Source organism: Cetorhinus maximus, chromosome 7 (assembly GCF_964194155.1).
Source record: "Cetorhinus maximus chromosome 7, sCetMax3.hap1.1, whole genome shotgun sequence".
Classification (NCBI taxonomy): domain Eukaryota; kingdom Metazoa; phylum Chordata; class Chondrichthyes; order Lamniformes; family Cetorhinidae; genus Cetorhinus; species Cetorhinus maximus.
Window position 1 is genome coordinate 29,327,533 of NC_135885.1, and position 19,616 is coordinate 29,347,148.

Consider the following 19,616-nt stretch of genomic DNA (forward strand, 5'->3'; position numbering starts at 1 on the left):
TTTTCCAGGTATTTCTGTTTCTGGTTTTGTTTCAGTTGGCTGGACTGTTGGACATCCTGTATTAGAGAGGCTAAAAACCTCTTTAAAGAACAAGCTTTTGACATTTATAGAATAGTGTGCTGAAAATGATGAAAGGGTTTCAACACGTTCAAAACTAAGTTCTTGGCAATGCAAGTTCAGTATCTCTACAAACCACATACTATTGCGATTAAAACAAGTGCACAATTTGATACATTTGAAAAATTTCAAGGCCTTTGACCAAAGGAATTACATTTTTGGGTAAGTTTCAATTTACCTGAACAAAATCCGCTTGTCTTGCATCCAACGGCACAACTGAGGAGTCATGACAGGAAAGAACTTCACGCAACAGGGACAAAGTGTGATTCAGTGCAGTGGTAGGTCCTAGGTCAGGAGGAGGGAGTTCAACCTGTGTAAATTGAAATGGAGGCATTAGTTTCTTTCTTAATGGTTACTATATCCACAGCCTTTAATGTAGTAAGATGGCCCAAGTAACTTCACAGGGGCGTTTTGAAACCAAATTTGGCACCAAACCATATAAGGAGATATTAGAACAGTTTTGTCAAAGAGGTAAGAGTGTCTTAAAGTAGAAGAGAGGGGTAGAGAGGTGGAGAGGTTGATGGAGGGAATTCCAAAACTTAGAGCCTCAGCAGCTGAAGGCGTCACTACTAATGGTGGAGCAATGATTATTGGAGATGCACAAAAGGCCAGAATTGGGGGAGCGGAGGTCTCAGGGAGTTGTAGACAGAGTTCCATTTAAGTTACATGTGTCTGTGGGCACACAGCAGGTCAGAGCCAATCACACAGGGCACAAAGAAGTAGTCTCTTTAAAATTTGCACCTGTATGCTGTACAGCAATCTTAAAGGGATTACGCAGTCTGATGGGCTGTGCACATCAAAGGGAAATTAGAGGGAACAAGGATTGTAGGAGATTACAGAGATAGGGAGGTCAAAGCATTGGAGGGATTTGAAAACATGGATGAGAATTTTTAAATCGGGCTATTGTTGGACCAGGAGCCAATGTAGGTTAGTGAGCACAAGGGTAATAGGTGAACAGGATAGGGATTGGTGCAAGTAATGACAAGGGCAGCAGAGTTTTGGGTGAGCTCAAGTTTACGGAGAGTTCAATGTGGATAGCTGGTCAGCAGAGCTTTCAAATAGTTCAGTTCAGAAATAACAAAAGCAGATGAGATTCAAACAGCAGAGCTGAGGCAGGACAAAGACAGGTGATGTATGGAGGTGGAAATTGGCGGTCTTAGTATGATAAACAAACAGGTTTTGTTGAGTGAAATTGTTAAGCAAGGCATTCACAATTGCTCTGGCCCTTCACATGAAAATATGCTGGAACCTCTTAAAATTTTATTGTTTGAGTAAACAAAGATGCTCCTTATCCTAATGAACGTTTTCATTTACATACAGTAATTAAGAAATCATTTCTGTTAGTTGGCACTTGACAATCACAATTTTACAGGATCTAGCTAATTAGCTACAGTCAATGACTGGATAATTTACGAACATATATGGACATATGAAATAGGAGCAAAAGTAGGCAATTCAGCCCCTCAAGCCTGCTCCACCATTCAATAAGATCATGGCTGATCAGTTTGTGTTTTGAATTCCACATTCCCAACTACCTCCGATGACCTTTGATTCCCCTGCCTTACAAGAATCTATCTACCTCTGCCTTAAAAATATTCAAAAATGTTCGGAGGCAGAGAGTTCCAAAGTTGCACAACCCTCTGACAGAAAATATTTCTCCTCATCTCTGTCCTAAGAGGACAACCCCTAATTTTAAAACAGTATTCCCTAGTTCTGGACCCACCCCACCCACATCCACTTTGTCAATACCCCTCAGGACCTTATATACATCAATCAAGTCACCCTTCACTCTACTAAACTCCAGTGGAAACAAGCCCAGTCTGTCTAATCTTTCCTCATAAGACAACCAGCTCATTCCAGGTATCAATCTAATAAACCTCCTCTGAACCGCCTCAAGCGCATTTACATCCTTTCTTAAATAGAGACCTTACACAAAATATTCGAGATGTGGTCTCACTAATGCCCTGTATAACTGAAGCATAACATCTTACTTTTATGTTCAATTCCTCTCGTAATAAAGGATAGCATCCCATTAGCCTTTTTAATTACTTGCCGTATCTGCATACTCACTTTTTGTGACCCATGCACTAGAATACCTAGATCCCCCTGCACCTTGGAATTCTGCAGGTGTTGTCCGTTTAATTAATGGTCTGCTTTTTTATTCTTCCTGCCAAAGTGAACAACTTCACATTTTCCTACATTGTGCTCCACGTAACAGATTTTTGCCCACTCAGTCAACCTACCTATATCCAGCTGCAACCTCCTTACATCCTCTTCACAACATCTGCAAATTTAGCTGCCATGCCTTCACTCCCCTCATCTAAGTGATTGATATAAATTGTAAAAAGTTGAGGCCCCAGCACAGACCCCTGCGGGACTCCCTTCGTCAAAACCTGCCAATCAGAAAAGGACCTATTTATGCATACTCTTTGTTTTCTAATATCTATAGAATGCATAAAGGAGGACAGCCCATGCTGGGTTAAATGCTTTTGGGTACATTATAAATGAATACTATTAGTAAAAGGTATGGTCAAGAATGTGACATTAGAACTTTGGGATTTGTTCATTTCAGAGATTAAAAAAAGTACGAATGGAAAATGGACATTATCCAAAAAGGACTACAGACCTTTTTGAAAATCTTGATTGAGCACATTACATGTAAAATTAATATTTGAACTACATTCTCTAAACTATCCTTCTAATCTTTCAGCTGCTCCATTTACAAAAATGTGTATTTTGGCAATAGCACTGAAAAGAATGCAAGAAACAGAGTATAATTCCAAGCCGCACACAGCTTGTTATTTTCTTTTGCCATCAGTTGATTTATACTGGAAGAGAATCTACTGAAGGTTGCTACAAAGATTGATGTTACTTCTACAATTCACCTTATCCATTAATTTACTGGCATGAAGACCCAGGCTATTGAAGAACATTTTCTTGCTGAGGACATGCATTTCTTCAATTGTGGTCAGCAGTGTGGCTGCACAGTTTCCAACAATTCCACTGTGGAAAGGAAAGAAAAGTAATCAGGATTGTAAGTTTTGGTTGAATATCATTAGTGAATTAATGGGTAAATGCACCATGAGGTGGTCCCATACAAACATGGAAGATTACTGGTTCATGACGAGACAACACAACTCAGTGTAGGATGGCAGTGGCACTCCAAGTGGCACCACAGCCACATCTGATTTTTTATATTCATTCATGGGATATGCGGATCACTGGCTGAGCCAGCATTTATTGCCCATCCCTAGTTGCCCTTGACAAAGTGGTGGTGAGCTGCCTTCTTGAACCGCTGTAGTCCATGTGGTGTAGTTGCAGTCCATGTGCTGTTAGGGAGGGTGTTCCAGGATTTTTGCCCTAGCGATAGTGAAGGAATGGCAATATATTTCCAAGTCAGGATGGTGTGTGGCTTGGAGAGGAACAGGTGGTGGTATTCCCATGCATCTGCTGCCCAGTTCTTTTAGGTGATAGCAGTCATGGGTTTGGAAGGTGCTGTCTAAGAAGGCTGGGAGAGTTCCTGAAGTGCATTTTGTAGATGGTATACACTACTGCCACTGTGCATCAGTGGTGGAAGGAGTGAGTGTTTGTGGATGAGGTGCCAATCAAGAGAGCTGCTTAGTACTGGATGGTGTCAAACTTCTTGAGTGTTGTTGGAGCTGCACTCATCCACGCAAGTGGAGAGTAATCAATCACACTCCTGACTTGTATCTTGTAGATGGCGGACAGACTTTAGGGAGTTAGGAGATGAGTTACTCGTCGCAGGATTCCTAGCCTCTGACCTGCTCTTGTAGCCACAGCATTTATATGGCTGGTCCAGTTCAGTTTCTGGTCAATGGTAACCCCAAAGATGTTGATAGTAGGGGGATTCCATGATGGTAATGTCATTAAATGTCAAGTGGCGATGGTTAGACTCTCTCTTGTTGGAAATGGTCATTGCCTGGCACTTATGTGGCGCGAATTTTACTTGTCACTTGTCAGCCCAAGCCTGGATATTGTCCAGATCTTGCTGCATTTGAACATGGACTGTTTCAGTATCTGAGGAGAACATTGTGCAATTATCAGCAAACATCTCCACTTTTGACCTTATGATGGAAGGAAGGTCACTGATGAAGCAGCTGCAGATGGTTGGGCCTAGGACACTACCCTGAGGAACTCCTGCAGTGATATGCTGGAACTGAGATGATTGACTTCCAGCCACAACAACCATCTTCCTTTGTGCTAGGTATGACTCCAAGCAGCGGAGAGTTTCCCTCCTGATTCCCATTGTTTCTAGTTTTGCTAGGACTCCTTGATGCCATACTCAGTCAAATGCTGCCTTGATGTCAAAGGCAGTCACTCTCACCTCACCTTGGGAGATCAGCTCTTTTGTCCATTTTTGACACAAGGTTTTAATGAGGTCAAGAGCTGCGTGATCCTGGCAGAACCCAAACTGAGCGTCAGTGAGCAGGTTATTGCAAAGAAGTGCACCTTGATAGCACTGCTAATGACCCCATTCACCACTTTACTGATGATCGAGAGCAGAGTAATGGGGTGCTAATTGGCTGGGTTGGATTTTTCCTGCTTTTTGTGTACAGTACATACCTGGATAATTTTCCACATTGCTTGGTAGATCCCTGTGTTGTAGCTGTACTGGAACAGCAGGCTAGGGGCACGGCAAGTTCTGGAGCACAAGACTTCAGTACTATTGCCAGAATATTGTCAGGGCAGATAGCCTTTGCCATATCCAGTGCCTTCAGCCATTTCTAGATATCACGTGGAGTGAACTGAATTGGCTGAAGACTGGCATCTGTGATGCTGGGGACCTCTGGAGGTGGCCAAGATGGATCATCCACTTGGCACTTCTGGCTGTAGATTGTTGCAAATGCTTCAGCCTCATCTCTTGCACTGATATGCTGGGCTCCCCCGTCACTGAGGATGGGGATATGTGTGGAGCCTCCTCTGCCAGTGAGTTGTTTAATTGTCCACCACCATTCACGGCTGGATATGGCAGGACTGCAGAGCTCAGATCTGATCCATTGGTTGTGGGATCACTGAGCTCTGTATTTCGTATACTGTTTATGCTGTTTGGCTCACAAGTAGTCCTGAGTTGTAGCTTCATCAGGTTGACACCTCAGTTTTAGATATGCCTGGGCTGCTACTGGCATGCCCTCCTGCACTCTTCACTGAACCAGGGTTGATCCCCTGGCTTGGTGGTAATGGTAGAGTGGGGGATATGCCGGGCTATGAGGTTACAGATTGTTTTGAAGTACAATTATGCTGTTGCTGTTGGCCACAATGTCTCATGGATAACCAGTTTTGAGTTGCTAGATCCATTGAAATCTATCCCATTTCGCACGGTGGTAATGTCACACATAATGGAGGGTATCCTCAATGTGAAGACGGGACTTTGTCTCCACAAGGACTGCGCAGTGGTCACTCCTACCGATGCTATAATGGGCAGATGCATCTGCGGCAGGCAGATGAAGTCAAGTATGTTTTTCCCTCTGGTTGGTTCCTGCACCACCTGGCGCAGACACAGTCTAGCAGCCATGTCATTAAGGACTAGGCCAGCTCAGTCAGTAGTGATGCTACCGAATTACTCTTGGTGGCGGACATTGAAGTCCCCCACCCAGAGTACATTCTGCACCCTTGCCACCCTCAGTGCTTCCTCCAAGTGGTGTTCAACATGGAGGAGTACTGATTAATCAGCTGAGGGTGGTGAGGGTGGGCAGGGTGCGGTGCATGATAATCAGCAGGAAGCTTCCTTGACCATGTTTGACCTGATGCCATGAGACTTCAAGGGGTCTGGAGTTGATGTTGAGGACTCCCAGGGCAACTCCCTCCTGACCGTATACCACTGTGCCACCACCTCTGCTGGGTCTGTCCTGCCGGTGGAACAGGACGTACCCAGGGGATGGTGATGGTGGTGTCTGGGACATTATCTGTAAGGTATGATTCTGTGAATATTACAATGTCAGGCTGTTGCTTGACTTGTCTGTGGGACAACTCTCCCAATTTTGACACAAGCCCCCGGATGTTAGTTAGGAGGGCTTTACAGGATCAACAGGGCTGTGTTCGCCATTGTCGTGCCTAAGTCGATGCCTTATAGTCTTTCTGGTGGTTTCACACAGCTGTGTGGCTTTCAGAGGGCATTTAGGAGTCTGTGTGCCTGGAGTCACATGTAGGCCAGACCAGGACATTGGTGAACCAGACAATCGACAATGGTTTCATGGTCATCCTTAGACTTTAAATTTCAGATTTTTATTGATTGAATTCAAATTCCACCATCTGCCTTGGTGGGATTCAAACCTGGGTCCAGAGCATTACCCTGGGTCTCTGGATTGCTAGTCCAGTGACAATACCACTACGTCTTCACCTCCCCCTGATCACTTCCCTGTGACCATTGTGATGCCACTATAGTTGAATAGGCCGCACAAAGAGTAACTATGATACCCCTAATAGCTCAGAAGATGAGCCATAGAGACATGAAAAGTCTCAGGTTTAATACATGTGTCTGCTTGGTTACTTAAGAATATAAGAAATAGGAGCAGGCGTAGGCCATATAGCTCCTCAAGCTTGCTCCACCAGTTAATAAAATCATGGCTGATCTTGGTCTCATTTTCTTGCCTGTTTGCCATAACCCTTGACTCTCCTATAGTTCTAGGATCTGTCTATCTCAGCCTTGAACATATTCAATAACCCAGCCTCCACAGCTCACTGGGGTAAAGAATTCCAAAGATTCATGAACTTCTGAGAGAAGAAATTCCATCTCACTTCCCTCTTAATGAGAAACCCCTTATTCTGAAGCTAAGCCCCCTAGTTCTAGATAACTCCACAAGGCCAGACATCCTTTCAGCATCTACCCTCTCTCAGAATCTTCTATATTTCAAAAAGCACCTCTCATTCTTGTAAACTCCAATGAATACAGGCCCAACTTGCTCAACCTTTCCTCATAAGACACCCCAGTAATCAGCCTAACGAGCCTTCTCTGAACTGCTTCCAATGCAAGTATAACCCTCCTTAAGTAAGGAGACCAAAACTGTACACAATGCTCTAGGTGTAGTGTCACCAACACCTTGTTCAGTAGTAGCAAGACTTCCCTACTTTTATACTCCAACCCCATTACAATAAAGGCCAACATTCAATTTGCCTTCTTAAATACTTGCTATACTTTCATGCTAACTTTGACTATTGTACTTATTTTCCAGATTTGCAGTCAGTTTGACTGCTTTTTAAACCTATTTTGAATCACAAGCTTGTGCACCTAAGGTGTCAAAAAAAAATCGATGCATTAGTAACTAAATAGGGTATTTTGTTTTCTTGCTTACCAGATGGTGTGGTGATAAAATTTGAGGAGATTGGAGAGTTTGTATAGCAGAACTGCACCTGGCTCTGCTACTATAACCTGTTCAATACGCACCTAAAACAGCACCAGACAAAACACACCGAATAAATACTGCATCAGGTAACGTAATGAAACAGTTATTCTAATCAAGGGTGAACCCAGGATTGTGGAATGATCCCCATGCAGTGTTTGTTCATGACTTTTTCCTTTAAACACACAGGTATAAATAACAAAACATTACAGGTATATGGGGGGGGGGTCTCACGGAATTTTTCATTTTATATGTGATAATACAATATAATGATAGCAGAACTTAATTCAATAGGTATCTATTTATTTCAAAGGAAATGCTCCCAAGAAACAAGCTATGCTCATGAGGAGAAGCTGTAGGAGGCAGTGCAATGTCTGCATCATGATAGGTACATGCAGAGCTAAGGTAATGCAGTGTCTCTGAAGTGGATTGCAGAAAAGACATTGGAGGAGGATCAAATGTTCAACAGTGCTAAAGGTGGAGAGAAATAGGAGAGAGACAGAACCATGATTATGATTATTTGTGATTTTCACCAGTGTGGTCTCAGTGCTGTGGGCAAAAACTGATGCTATTTCAGAATGACCTAAATAAAGAGTTGTGGACAAGATAGAAACAGAGGCAATAACATATTCCAGGCCCTTGTAAAGAAAGAAGGTTGGAGATAGGATGAAAGCTGGATAAAAAAGGAGGCTTGAGAGTGTGCCTGCTGAAAAAAAGGAATGATAAAAGTGGTCATGAACGAGGTAGAGATAGCACTGAAGCATAGAGATGGGTAGGCAATGTTGTCAAGCACAGGTCATGGATTCAGTTATAATACAATATTATTGCATTGCAAAATACCTAAACTAACAAAAATTATTCCATACTACAATAGTAAGAGATTTTACTTTCCACTTTAGGCAGCTTTGTGGTCTCAGAATGTAAATTGACAAATTAATGCTTATATGGCCACCAGGATCAAGAACAGAATTGGACTCTTACAGCCTTCACAGAGTAGGGACTTTAAGCTAAAGGGTATTGTTCCAGTCTATTGTGTCACTTATTCCTCAGATGTTCAGCGTCATAGTTTCAATAGTTTTAAAACAGAACCTCATTGTCACCGGGGTACATGTTTTTTAGGAAAGAATGAATACTATGAAATTGCCATGTCAGATAATCAGATAATCTTTACGAAAAAACATTGTCAAGAAGAAAATGCAAATTATTCTCTATTTTCAACAACTGGAAATACTAGAAATACTAGAAACACTCAGCCGGTCTGGCAGGATCTATGGAGAGAAAAACAAGAATTAATGATTCAGGTCTATGACTGATCATCAGAATTCTCTTTTTCCCCATGGTACAAGGCCAAAGGGACAAGTAAAGAAACAATGTGTCTAGAGGAGGTGTGAATGGCAGGTCCCCAAACAGCTGCTGTCCAGTACTGAACTGGAAAATTTCATACACTTTGCTTCCAATTTCAACTCTTATTGAGCCTTCACATGGTCTATCCCCTAACTCTTCCATTCCTTTCCTTTATTTTTGTCTCCATTTATGGGATAGACTAACAACAAATATTCACCATAAGACCACTGACTCCCATAGCTACCTTGACGATACTTTCTCATACACCACTTTCTGTAAGAAATCTGTTCCATTTTCCCAGTTTTTCCATATCCGTCACATCTGGCCTGATGTTGCAACCTTCTATAAAGGTGCTTTTGATGTCTTCTTTTCCCTCAACCTCAACCCCGCTCCGTGCCCCAACCCCACACCATGGTTGACAGGGGCCTTGGCCACGTCCGTTTGATTTTGTACATTTCTGCTCTCGCCCCATCTCCTCCCTCCCAAAACCAGGGCAGAGTTCCCTTTTTCCTCACCTTTCACCCCACCAGTCTCCATATGCAATGGGTCATCCTCTGCTTTTTCCAGCATGATGCCACCACCAAACAGACCTTCCCCCTCCCTTTTCAACATTCTGAAGGGTTCATTCCCTTGTGATACCCTGGTCCACTTCTCAGTCGATACCAATACCCTCTCCGCCACGCATGGCATCTTTCCATGCAAGCATAGGAGATGCAGTACTTGCCCTTTTGCCTCCTCCCTTCTCACAGAGTGAGACTTCAAACACTCCTTCTAGATGAAACAACAATTTAATTGCATTTCTTTAATTTTAGTATATTGCTGCTCACACATTTATTGCCTTGCACAAAATGTTCTGAGGGCTCAACTGATCAGCAAAATTATCACAGAATTGTTACAGCACAGAAGGCCAATGGGCCTGTCGTGTCTACCTGGCTCTCCAATTCACCTAGCGCCATTGCCCAGGCTTTTCCCCGTAACCATGCACATTCTTCCTTTGCAGGTAATAACACAATTCCCCCTTGAATGCTTCAATTGGAACCTGCCTCCACCACACAATCAGACAGTGCATTCCAGATCTTACCCACGCGTTGCATGAAAAAGTTTCTCCTCATGTCTCCATTGCTTTTTTTGCCAATTACCTTAAATCTATGCCCTCTTTTTCTTGATTCTCCCGCCAGTGGAAACGGTTTATCCCTATCTACTCTGTCCAGACGCCTCATGATTTTGAATACCTCTTTCAAATCTCCTCTCAACCGTCTTTCCTTCAAGGAAAACTAAGACAAACCAGATGTGCAGTCAGAAGATGCAAAACAATAGTTTGAAACCACCGCGTTAAAGAGAGGGGGAAAAGCAAAAAACGGAATACAACTATTTTTAGCACTGCTGACAACCTACAATTCTCAAAGGGTTGAACCCAATGTCTATGTGAGAATCTTTAAGTGCACCGAAAAGCTGCTGAACAAGCCTTAGCGCTACCTCAAGACGCCTGTTTTGGTGCTGCATCGGGGCTCCCTTTGAGAATTGATAATATAGAACTTGTAAACAAGTTCTAGTAATGTGATTTCCCTCATTGTTCTTCTTTTCTCTTCATTTTAGACTTCATTCTCCTCTTGAGAGAAGGGCAGATTACCCTCTTTCATTCCTTCATATTAAACTAAGAGGCACAGGGAAAAAAAGGCTCAACAGACTTGCCTTCTATTTTCTATTTCTCTTTTTTTGCCTTACCAGCAGTCCAACTGCAATCAGGAACCTGCTGTGTGTAGAATCATGTAACAAAGTTGTGCCAATCGCTCCTTAGTGCAGTATGCTTTTGCACCAATGTATTATCCCATCAAATTGCTGTATATAAATGGGTGTTTTAGGTCCCATTGGTATAGCTTACTTGTTTTCTAAAAAAAAATCTAATCTTTCTTGAGGACAGAGATGAAAATCTATTCATCGTGCTTAAGCCCACCACTTGGCTAGGCGGTCATAAAATGCTACTCACAGTATCTATTGGTACTTTATTGCTTCAATGTCGCAATGGAGAATAACACATACATAAGAATTGGTGAAGGATAGGAGGAAATAAGCAAAACATCAAAAAAACTGAATCTGTTACAAAGCTTTTGCTTAAAAGGTGAATAAATTACCTTTTCTTGTGATTTAAAATGTCTATATGAACTATTAAATCCTGCTGCTATTCAGCAATATTATTCAGAATGCAACAAAAACATTTACTGTTCTATATGATGCATTTTTATGCACTCTCCCTTTCAATTTTCTTTACACACAAGACACTGTGAATGTTTGAATCAACAATGCCTTGCCCATCATGTGTACAAACTGTTCCTGAAATCAGTTAGTTTTGCTTAATGATTGGAAGGTTAATATCTAAATCTGTAACTATTAAACATTATGTAAGTTTTAATTGAAAAATATACCAAAAGCCATAACAGAAATATGCTTATTGTGACCAGTATAAGCACAATTTAAAAAAATTGAGAATCTGTCCAACAAGACTTTTGCACTTTGAGTATCCCCTTCTTGAAAAAGATTTTCCCTTTCTCTATTGATTGCCTGACACACCTACTTTGGCCCAGAGCAGCCAGACAACTTGCTCCCAGACATCATAATTTCAGCTCTACTTTGAGCTAAGACAACAGCAATGCAGGATGACTGACTTTCCTCCTCATTTTGTGGGCACACACTTCATCTCTATCTCAGATGACATCACTGGATATGAGGAACTTAGAGCATGAACATGTATCCTACTGATCAGTGTAACCGTGTGTGCCATAACATCAGAGTTAGCTACTTTTCCACTAACCCTCAATTTTTGTTTTAGCACTCAAGTTTACGGAAGAAAACACAACTTAAAATAAATATAAGATTTAGGTTAAAAATGCAAGTCTAAATATTTGCTTTCTCATCATCTTTTCCTTGTCACGTTTCCTCCTTACCCTCCTCAAGGTGTTTACTGCTGAGTAGGATATGATCTCACAACTTTATTGTACCTTATCCAATTGTCAATTATACACATATGAACCTTGGCATACTATTCATCTGTAAGAGTGTCACAGCCAGCCAGATGCATTTGGTCAATGTTTCCTCCTTAATCCAGGAATGCCAAGACTAACTGTACTGACCCTAGCACTAACCATAGACTCTGCTTCAACCCAAACATGTTCTTGACCTGCACAGCTCAGCTACCCACTGGATAAACTCAAAGCTATTAGGAAGTCCAATACTTCAAAAATTTGAAGTATGTGCCTTTAGGATTACATAAAATCCTTGATCTTCAATGCATTCTTAGCTCAAATGTATCAGTTCAAGTGTCTAATAAATTCAGTCAGTACCTTTAATGGTCTGCACACTCCTTCAGTGATGTGTCCTACCACCTGCTGAATATTATCTTCCACGCCTGTAATAATAAAGAATGTCTTACTTTAAAGTACAGCTTACCCTAGCTGTAGCAAGTCTTTTATTAATACACATCTCTTCCATGATCTCAGCAGAAACCACATTTCTGGCAGGGGAACAGCTTACACCACTGTAAAATGAAGCTGTAGAAAGAAGAAGCTTTTTTGCCCTTCCTCATAGATTTGTAATAGTAATATTTAATTTAACCCAGTGTTGGTATTGAAATCAGTGCTGTATTGATCAATTTTTGACTGCAAAACAGTAGTACAGCCTACTAATAACTAAAATTGAGATATAGAAAATAATTGTTACAAGAATTGATGATTAGACTAATGGAAGTGAAGTATGGGGACTGATCTCATTTCATTGCAGATATGGTTAAACCAACAATTGCTTCCAGGCGCAAGAGGTGTTTACCTCATCTGTGATGTTATAAGAGTGCCCTGCAGTCTTTGGAAATTTGACATTTATTTTAAGACTTATTAAAAACATGTTATATAATTATTATATAATTGTAATCTTTTTTGATAGATATTCCAAACTACCAGCACCGTGAACGAAAAGTACCTATGACTTCTGTTGTACTTATCCTTAAAGCAGATGTGTCCAAGCTTTCTGACTTTAAAAAGGTACTTAGGGATCTATCATTGCAGGCCACATAGAAATTTTAAATCAATTTTCCATTTGCTAAAATCTTAAGCTGCAAACAGATCTTGGTATTCTGATTTAGGATTCATCAGTTGAACAACCAGACTAAGATCTGCCCTTAACCAGCTTTTAGGCCACTGAAATTTAAACTGGACAAATGATTAAGAGATATCAGCACAAAAGAACAGTTGTTTGGGTTTCATGAGCTAGTTTGTTCAGGTTTACTCACTCCTGCTTCAAAGGAAAAATATCTTCACGCATAGAATGACCAATGTATAGACTGCCATCTAGTGTAATAAATTTTGAGTCATCTGCAGCAGTGAAAATGGAATTGGATCAACTCAGTTCAAGAGAAAAGTTTGAGCATGGTGTTGGAAAAAGAGCATACTAGTCGGACTAAATGCAGAAAAAGTCATTCAACTCACATGGGATGACAGTTTAAGCTGAATTACTTAATTTAGTTCCTACATGCCTTTTTGATCCATAAATTTAACTGAACTAGAATCCTTATTTACCTGGAAAAACTCAGCAGGTCTGGCAGCTTCGGCAGAAAAGAAAAGAGCTGATGTTTCGAGTCCTCATGACCCTTCAACAGAACAGTTCTGTTGAAGGGTCATGAGGACTCGAAACGTCAACTCTTTTCTTCACCGCCGATGCTGCCAGACCTGCTGAGTTTTTCCAGGTAATTCTGTTTTTGTTTTGGATTTCCGCAGTTTTTTGTTTTTATTAGAATCCTTATTTGTTTGTTTGGTCAATGATTTAGACTCTTGTAATACTTTCTTAAATAAAAGTTACAGAAAACTTAACTTGAACGAGAGTTTATTAATATTTGATAGAACAATTCGCAAGGATAAGTTTTTAAAATTACATTTGGGCCTGCAGCACTCTGATGCTACAATGAGGAAAACCATTACAGAACTTCAATTACTCATTTTTCCACACTTCTGGTGCTGCAAATGCATTCTGCAAGAGCTTCTCAAGTGTAGCTGGCAAGTAGGTTGCAGGCACAGACAGCAAATACGCACTGTGAGAGTTAAACACAGAGCTAGTCCCAGACACAGCTTCACCAAAATATATATTTTTAAAAATCTATCATTTATCTTATTTTCAAAAAGTACTTTCGTCCTTCTTCTATAGGTCTATTTTACACCACACATCATTTACAGGGGTGCTAACAGGTGGTTGGTGTGTTCCCCAGTTCCCTACAAACACTAAAAGATATGCAAAAAATACTAAAAAAATACTCCCTTTTTTCATTTATTCTAACGGAAAAACTGCTTTTCAGCTGAGATAAATTATATATTTTATTGAATATAACAAACACCTCACTATAAAGAACAAATCTGATGTCTGTGTAGAATACTGTTCAGCTTGTCAGGGAAATTTGCCTTGCAGTACCATTAAATTTTAGGGATCTGAATTATACAAATGGTTTCTGCATAATCGTGGGAGGAGGTAGCCCACTTAAAGGATTAAATAATTACCTTGCATTGTTACGAGCTTCAGCAAAGCTTCAAGATGTTCTTTCTCTGAAGCAGCTGCCTGGTGTAACCATGCCAACATATCCCCAACATACCTGAAAGCACAAGATTTACTCGTCAGGTTTAAGAAAAGACTAATACCATAAGCAAATTCGAAGCATCCAATGACATACCTTAAAGGGTCATGGGAATGCATTTCAATTGGCCGAGGAGTTCCACCGGGCCCACCTCTGGTGAGAGCGTCTATAAAACCACGAACCACTGCACTCCTCCTGGCTGTGCCAAACTCATCAAGAATGTAGCTAGGGCAATAAATACACATGTGAAATGTGAGAAGGGAATATAAGAACAGTAGAAAGGAGAAATGAACTTGTAAAGCAAGTACTCACTTCTAAACTTAATTTTCTAATAAAAAATTAGCATTCTAATTTAACCCACTGAAAGGGCTTTTCTGTGGAGCCACACATTCTTCCATTGGATCTATGGAATACATGTGCAAAAACCTTGTGGTGGGGGGTTGGAGGGCAGGAGTAAGGCATTAAAGGAAAATCTTGCTTCCAAGCACTGCTGTCTATCTAACAGACCTATTTAAATAAATAACTTACTGTCCTTGATCTTTGACAAATGACAACATAAATGTTTTAAACGGTAGCTTGCATTCAGGAGGTGAAAACAAACTAGCCAATCACATAAACAGTAAGTTCTGAACCAAACACTCCTTAAGCAAGATAAAAGCAAAATACTGCGGATGCTGGAAATCTGAAACAAAAACAAAAATAGCTGGAAAAACTCAGCAGGTCTGACAGCATCTGCGGAGAGGAACACAGTTAACGTTTCAAGTCCGTATGACTCTTCATCAGAACAGAAGTTCCAGAGTACTGAGGGAGGCAAGGGGGGAGATTGCTGGGGCCTTGACAGAAATCTTTGTATCCTCACTGGCTACGGGTGAGGTCCCAGAGGACTGGAGAATGGCCAATGTTGTTCCATTGTTTAAGAAGGGTAGCAGGGATAATCCAGGAAATTACAGGCCGGTGGGCCTTACGTCAGTGGTAGGGAAATTATTGGAGAAGATTCTTCATGACAGGATTTACTACCATTTGGAAGCAAATGGGCGTATTAGTGAGAGGCAGCATGGTTTTGTGAAGGGGAGGTCGTGTCTCACTAACTTGATCGAGTTTTTCGAGGAAGTGACAAAGATCATCGATGATGGAAGGGCAGTGGATGTTATATACATGGGTTTCAGTAAGGCCTTTGACAAGGTCCCTCATGGCAGACTGGTACAGAAGGTAAAGTCGCACGGGATCAGAGGTGAGCTGGCAAGATGGATACAGAATAGGCTTGGTCATAGAAGACAGAGGGTAGCAGTGGAAGGGTGCTTTTCTGAATGGAGAGCTGTGACTAGTGGAGTTCCACAGGGATCAGCGCTGGGACCTTTGCTGTTTGTAGTATACATAAATGATTTGGAGGAAAATGTAAACTGGGCTAATTAGTAAGTTTGTAGATGACACTAAGGTTGGAGGAGTTGCAGATAGTGAAGAAGATTGTCAAAGGATACAATGGGATATAGATCAGTTGGAGACTTGGGCAGAGAAATGGCAGATGGAGTTTAATCCGGACAAATGCGAGGTAATGCACTTTGGAAGGTCTAATACAGGCAGGAATTATACAATAAATGGCAGAACCGTTAAGTGCATCGATGGGCAGAGGGATCTGGGTGTACAGGTCCACAGGTCACTGTAAGTGGCAACGCAGGTGGATAAGGTAGTCAGGAAGGCATATGGCATGCTTGCCTTCATTGGCAGGGGTATTGAGTATAAAAGCTGGGAAGTCATGCTGCAGCTGTATAGAACCTTGGTTAGGCCACACTTGGAATATTGTGTGCAATTCTGGTCGCCACATTACCAGAGGGATATGGAGGCATTGGAGAGGGTGCAGAGGAGGTTTACCAGCTTGTTGCCTGGTCTGGAGGTTATTAGCTATAAGGAGAGGTTGGAGAAACTCGGATTGTTCTCACTAGAGCGACAGAGATTGAGGGGCGACTTGATAGAAGTTTACAAAATTATGAGTGGCGTGGACAGAGTAGATAGTCAGAAGCTTTTTCCCAGGGTGAAAGAGTCAATTACTAGGGGACATAGATTTAAGGTGAAAGGAGTAAACTATAGAGGTGATGTGCGGGGCAAGTTTTTTATGCAGAGTGTAGTGAGTGTCTGGAATTCGCTGCCAGAGGAGGTGGTGGAAGCAGGTACGATAGCGGTGTTTAAGAGGCAGCTTGACAAATACATGAATAGCATGGGAATAGAGGGATACGGACCCCGGAAGTGCAAAATGTTTTAGTTGACAGGCAATATGATCGGCGCAGGCTTGGAGGGCCGAAGGGCCTGTTCCTGTGCTGTACTTTTCTTTGTTCTTTGTTCTTTGTTAACTCCTTAAGCAAGTCCTCCTAAGGTTATACAAACTCACGCCAGTGTCCAGGAAGGATAATTGGAATATGCAGTAGACTTTCTTTTCACCGCCATAGATATATAAAAAGACTATGAATAGCTATTTATCAGAAAATATATATGCTGAAATAAAGGCACCCTTTTCTGCTCTTTGTGACCTAACAGGCTAAGATCCCTCACTGGAGTTTCTCATAAAGACTCTCACTTGTTGATTTTAAGCAGCTATAGGATATGGCTTCATACCTACAAATTAACACATACCCACATCCCGCCAATGAATTCAGAATCTTAACCAAGCCATCAGAGGGAGATGTCAAGCTGTAGCAAGATGTTCCTTTAGTGGGAGAGAGGGAAGCCTGGTGAATCAATCAACCCCTGCCACTTTCATCTATCACTTTGCTGCTAGCTTCTGGGATAACAATATCTACACAACCTCTTTTTTGGTGAGTTTACAGACAGGAAGATAGAGAATTTACTTTTAATAGTGGGGAAATAATTCAAATCAGAAACTTGAGAAAGCTGGAAAGAAATTTGAGAACTCTATGCTCTCTAACACCACAAACAAAAGACAGGCAGAAATTTACACAAATATTTTTGTTAAATCTAAATATTTATAGTTTAACTCTACATTCATATTAAATACTGGCAGTTTATGACAAAAATAAGTTATCAATTTTTTACATGGATACTATGGTTCCATCAGTAATTGATTATTGATTATTATATACCTCATTAGCAAAATTTAAGACCAGCAAACCACCAAAATGATTAAATATATGAGAACATTATTGTAAATTTCATGCAACCCAATACTGCCAGATCTTTTTCACAAAATTACTTATTTCCAATCAGGCCTTTAAGCTGATATTTAACGGAGCTCGCAAGAGTGGGGAAAGTGGGGCGTGGGAGGGCGTAATTAGGCAGGAGCCAAAATCTTGGTTCCCTGACGTCTGGTTGAGTTTGTGAGATAAGCAAGGCAGTGTGTCAGCAGCGGAGCAGCTAACATGTTGCCCAGTGGCAGGAACCTATTTACCATTCATTTGCATACCATTAATTGGGAAGCACACCAAATTTAATCCTACCTTCAAGATTGAGTCAATGAGGCACAGGAAACTCATGTCCCCTGTTTCCTGATAGTTTAAAGATGGCATGCACCAAGTGAGGTTGTTCAATCTTTGGATCTGAGATGAGGTTTTGTCTTTGTCTAACACAGCAGCACAGGGGACATTACCAGGGGAAGGTAGCGGAAAGGATGAAACAGAGATGGAGAGTGTTCTGCTCAGATCCTCAAATGGTGCTGCGGTTGGGCTGGCAAGACGGTGGGTCTTGCTCGGGTCCTCAAGCAGCAGCACAGCAAGGTACTGATGTGCATCAGCAAGTGTTCAGCACATGCAACCCCAGCAAGGGGTTGAGGAGGTGTCGGAAGGGAGCCAGGCTCCGGCCTATAGGGCGGGGTCCGTTGTTGCAATAGTCTCGTCCTGTGTGTCCAACGGAGGCAGCTGCAGCACAAAGGGCAGGTCAACAATCAGGGGGAGCAAGTTAATGGTCTATGAGGGAGAGTCAAGGAAAAGTGAAGGCAGGTGAAGGATGATGGTTGGATGCTCTAGGATGATTGGGGGAAGGGCAGGGTAATGTTGGGATGGTCAAGGGAGATGGGAGGAACCTCGAGGGTGACAAAGGGAGGGTGGAGTTGGATGGGCTCCAGCTGAAAAGTCACAGTGTTGGTGTTCATCGACATGGTTGCTAAAAAAACTGCTACCTTGCTGGAGATCAGGTGCTGTTAGGTGACTTTTATCGCGCAGGAGATCAGGCTGTTGTGGAAGGAGGGATGGGAGAAGTTCTGGGTGTGACCCATGGGAAGGTCAACTGCAGCTGCACAAGGAATGAAAGCCACATCAACATGAGGTGCTCATATCATTGTCTGCTTTCTTTACACAGTTCGCTTTATGGATGAGCAATGGGTACAATCTTTTTGCTACCTTGGGGGTGGAGAAGAGGATTCACCAGAGGGGGAAGAATGTCAGGAGGAAGCCAACAAGGGCCAATGAGCATTGGTGCATCAGCAAGTGTTCAGCACATGCATCTCCATGGCCTGAATTTTTCCCTCGTGCGCGATAGGCGGACCCGGGAGCAGTCCGGAAATGGGTCCCTGACCACAATCAGCTCCCGTCTACGATTTCAAGCTGGCTGGCCAATAAACGGCCAGCCAACGTGAAACACATGCCAAAAAGCTCAGTGGTCCCGGGGTGGGGGTGGGAAGAAGGCGGGCGACGATGTCACCACAGGTGCGGGTGAGCGCTGTGAGAGAGCTCTCGGAAGGCAGACAGCTGCCTCAGTGAGCTACAGACCTGCAAATAATAAAATAAAGCATAAATAATCAAAATCAAGGACCTGAAAACATACTTCATAAAAATACTGTCCCCAGATATTTCTTTTTATTTTATTTCCTAATGGAGATTTCATTCCGCCCTTGAATGAGGTTTCATAAAAAATGTAAAGGCCGCCTGGCTGATTCACCCTTGTGCCAACTGTAAGATTGGACGGGCCATTCAATTGTGCCGTTAATGGGCTTAATTGCCCGCTTAATTGTTGGAGAGCACGCTTTCGACTCCCGCGCGTGCCTGCCGAGTGAAATATCACACGAGTGCACGATGACGTCGGGACGCTCGCCCGCCGTCATCTCATGCTATTTTACGCCTGATTGGGTTGGGTGCGCACCCACCCGCGGAACGTAAAACTCTGCCCCTTTTTCTGAGAGGCAATGTCGGAGATGGCTAAGGCTTTCTCAAGGCGGTTACTAACCTGTGCGTGTCCCTACAAAAAGA

The 19,616-nt window shown here is 42.1% G+C and overlaps 1 protein-coding gene across 3 annotated transcripts in view; it reads right to left on the reverse strand.

Moving 5' to 3' along the window:
* The window catches only part of cog6 (component of oligomeric golgi complex 6), a 141,392-nt gene that overhangs the window by 17,566 nt on the left and 104,210 nt on the right, over nucleotides 1-19,616 (reverse strand). For 2 of the 3 annotated variants that reach the window (XM_078545272.1, XM_078545270.1), the window contains 6 exons: nucleotides 14,524-14,652; nucleotides 14,354-14,445; nucleotides 12,158-12,222; nucleotides 7,428-7,519; nucleotides 3,003-3,120; nucleotides 296-427 (listed from right to left, as the gene is read on the reverse strand). In XM_078545272.1, the coding sequence (XP_078401398.1) occupies nucleotides 296-427; nucleotides 3,003-3,120; nucleotides 7,428-7,519; nucleotides 12,158-12,222; nucleotides 14,354-14,445; nucleotides 14,524-14,652 (628 nt within the window). Of the gene's footprint in view, nucleotides 1-295; nucleotides 428-3,002; nucleotides 3,121-7,427; nucleotides 7,520-12,157; nucleotides 12,227-14,353; nucleotides 14,446-14,523; nucleotides 14,653-19,616 lie in introns of all 3 variants that reach the window. The other variant, XM_078545271.1, reaches the window with a different exon arrangement.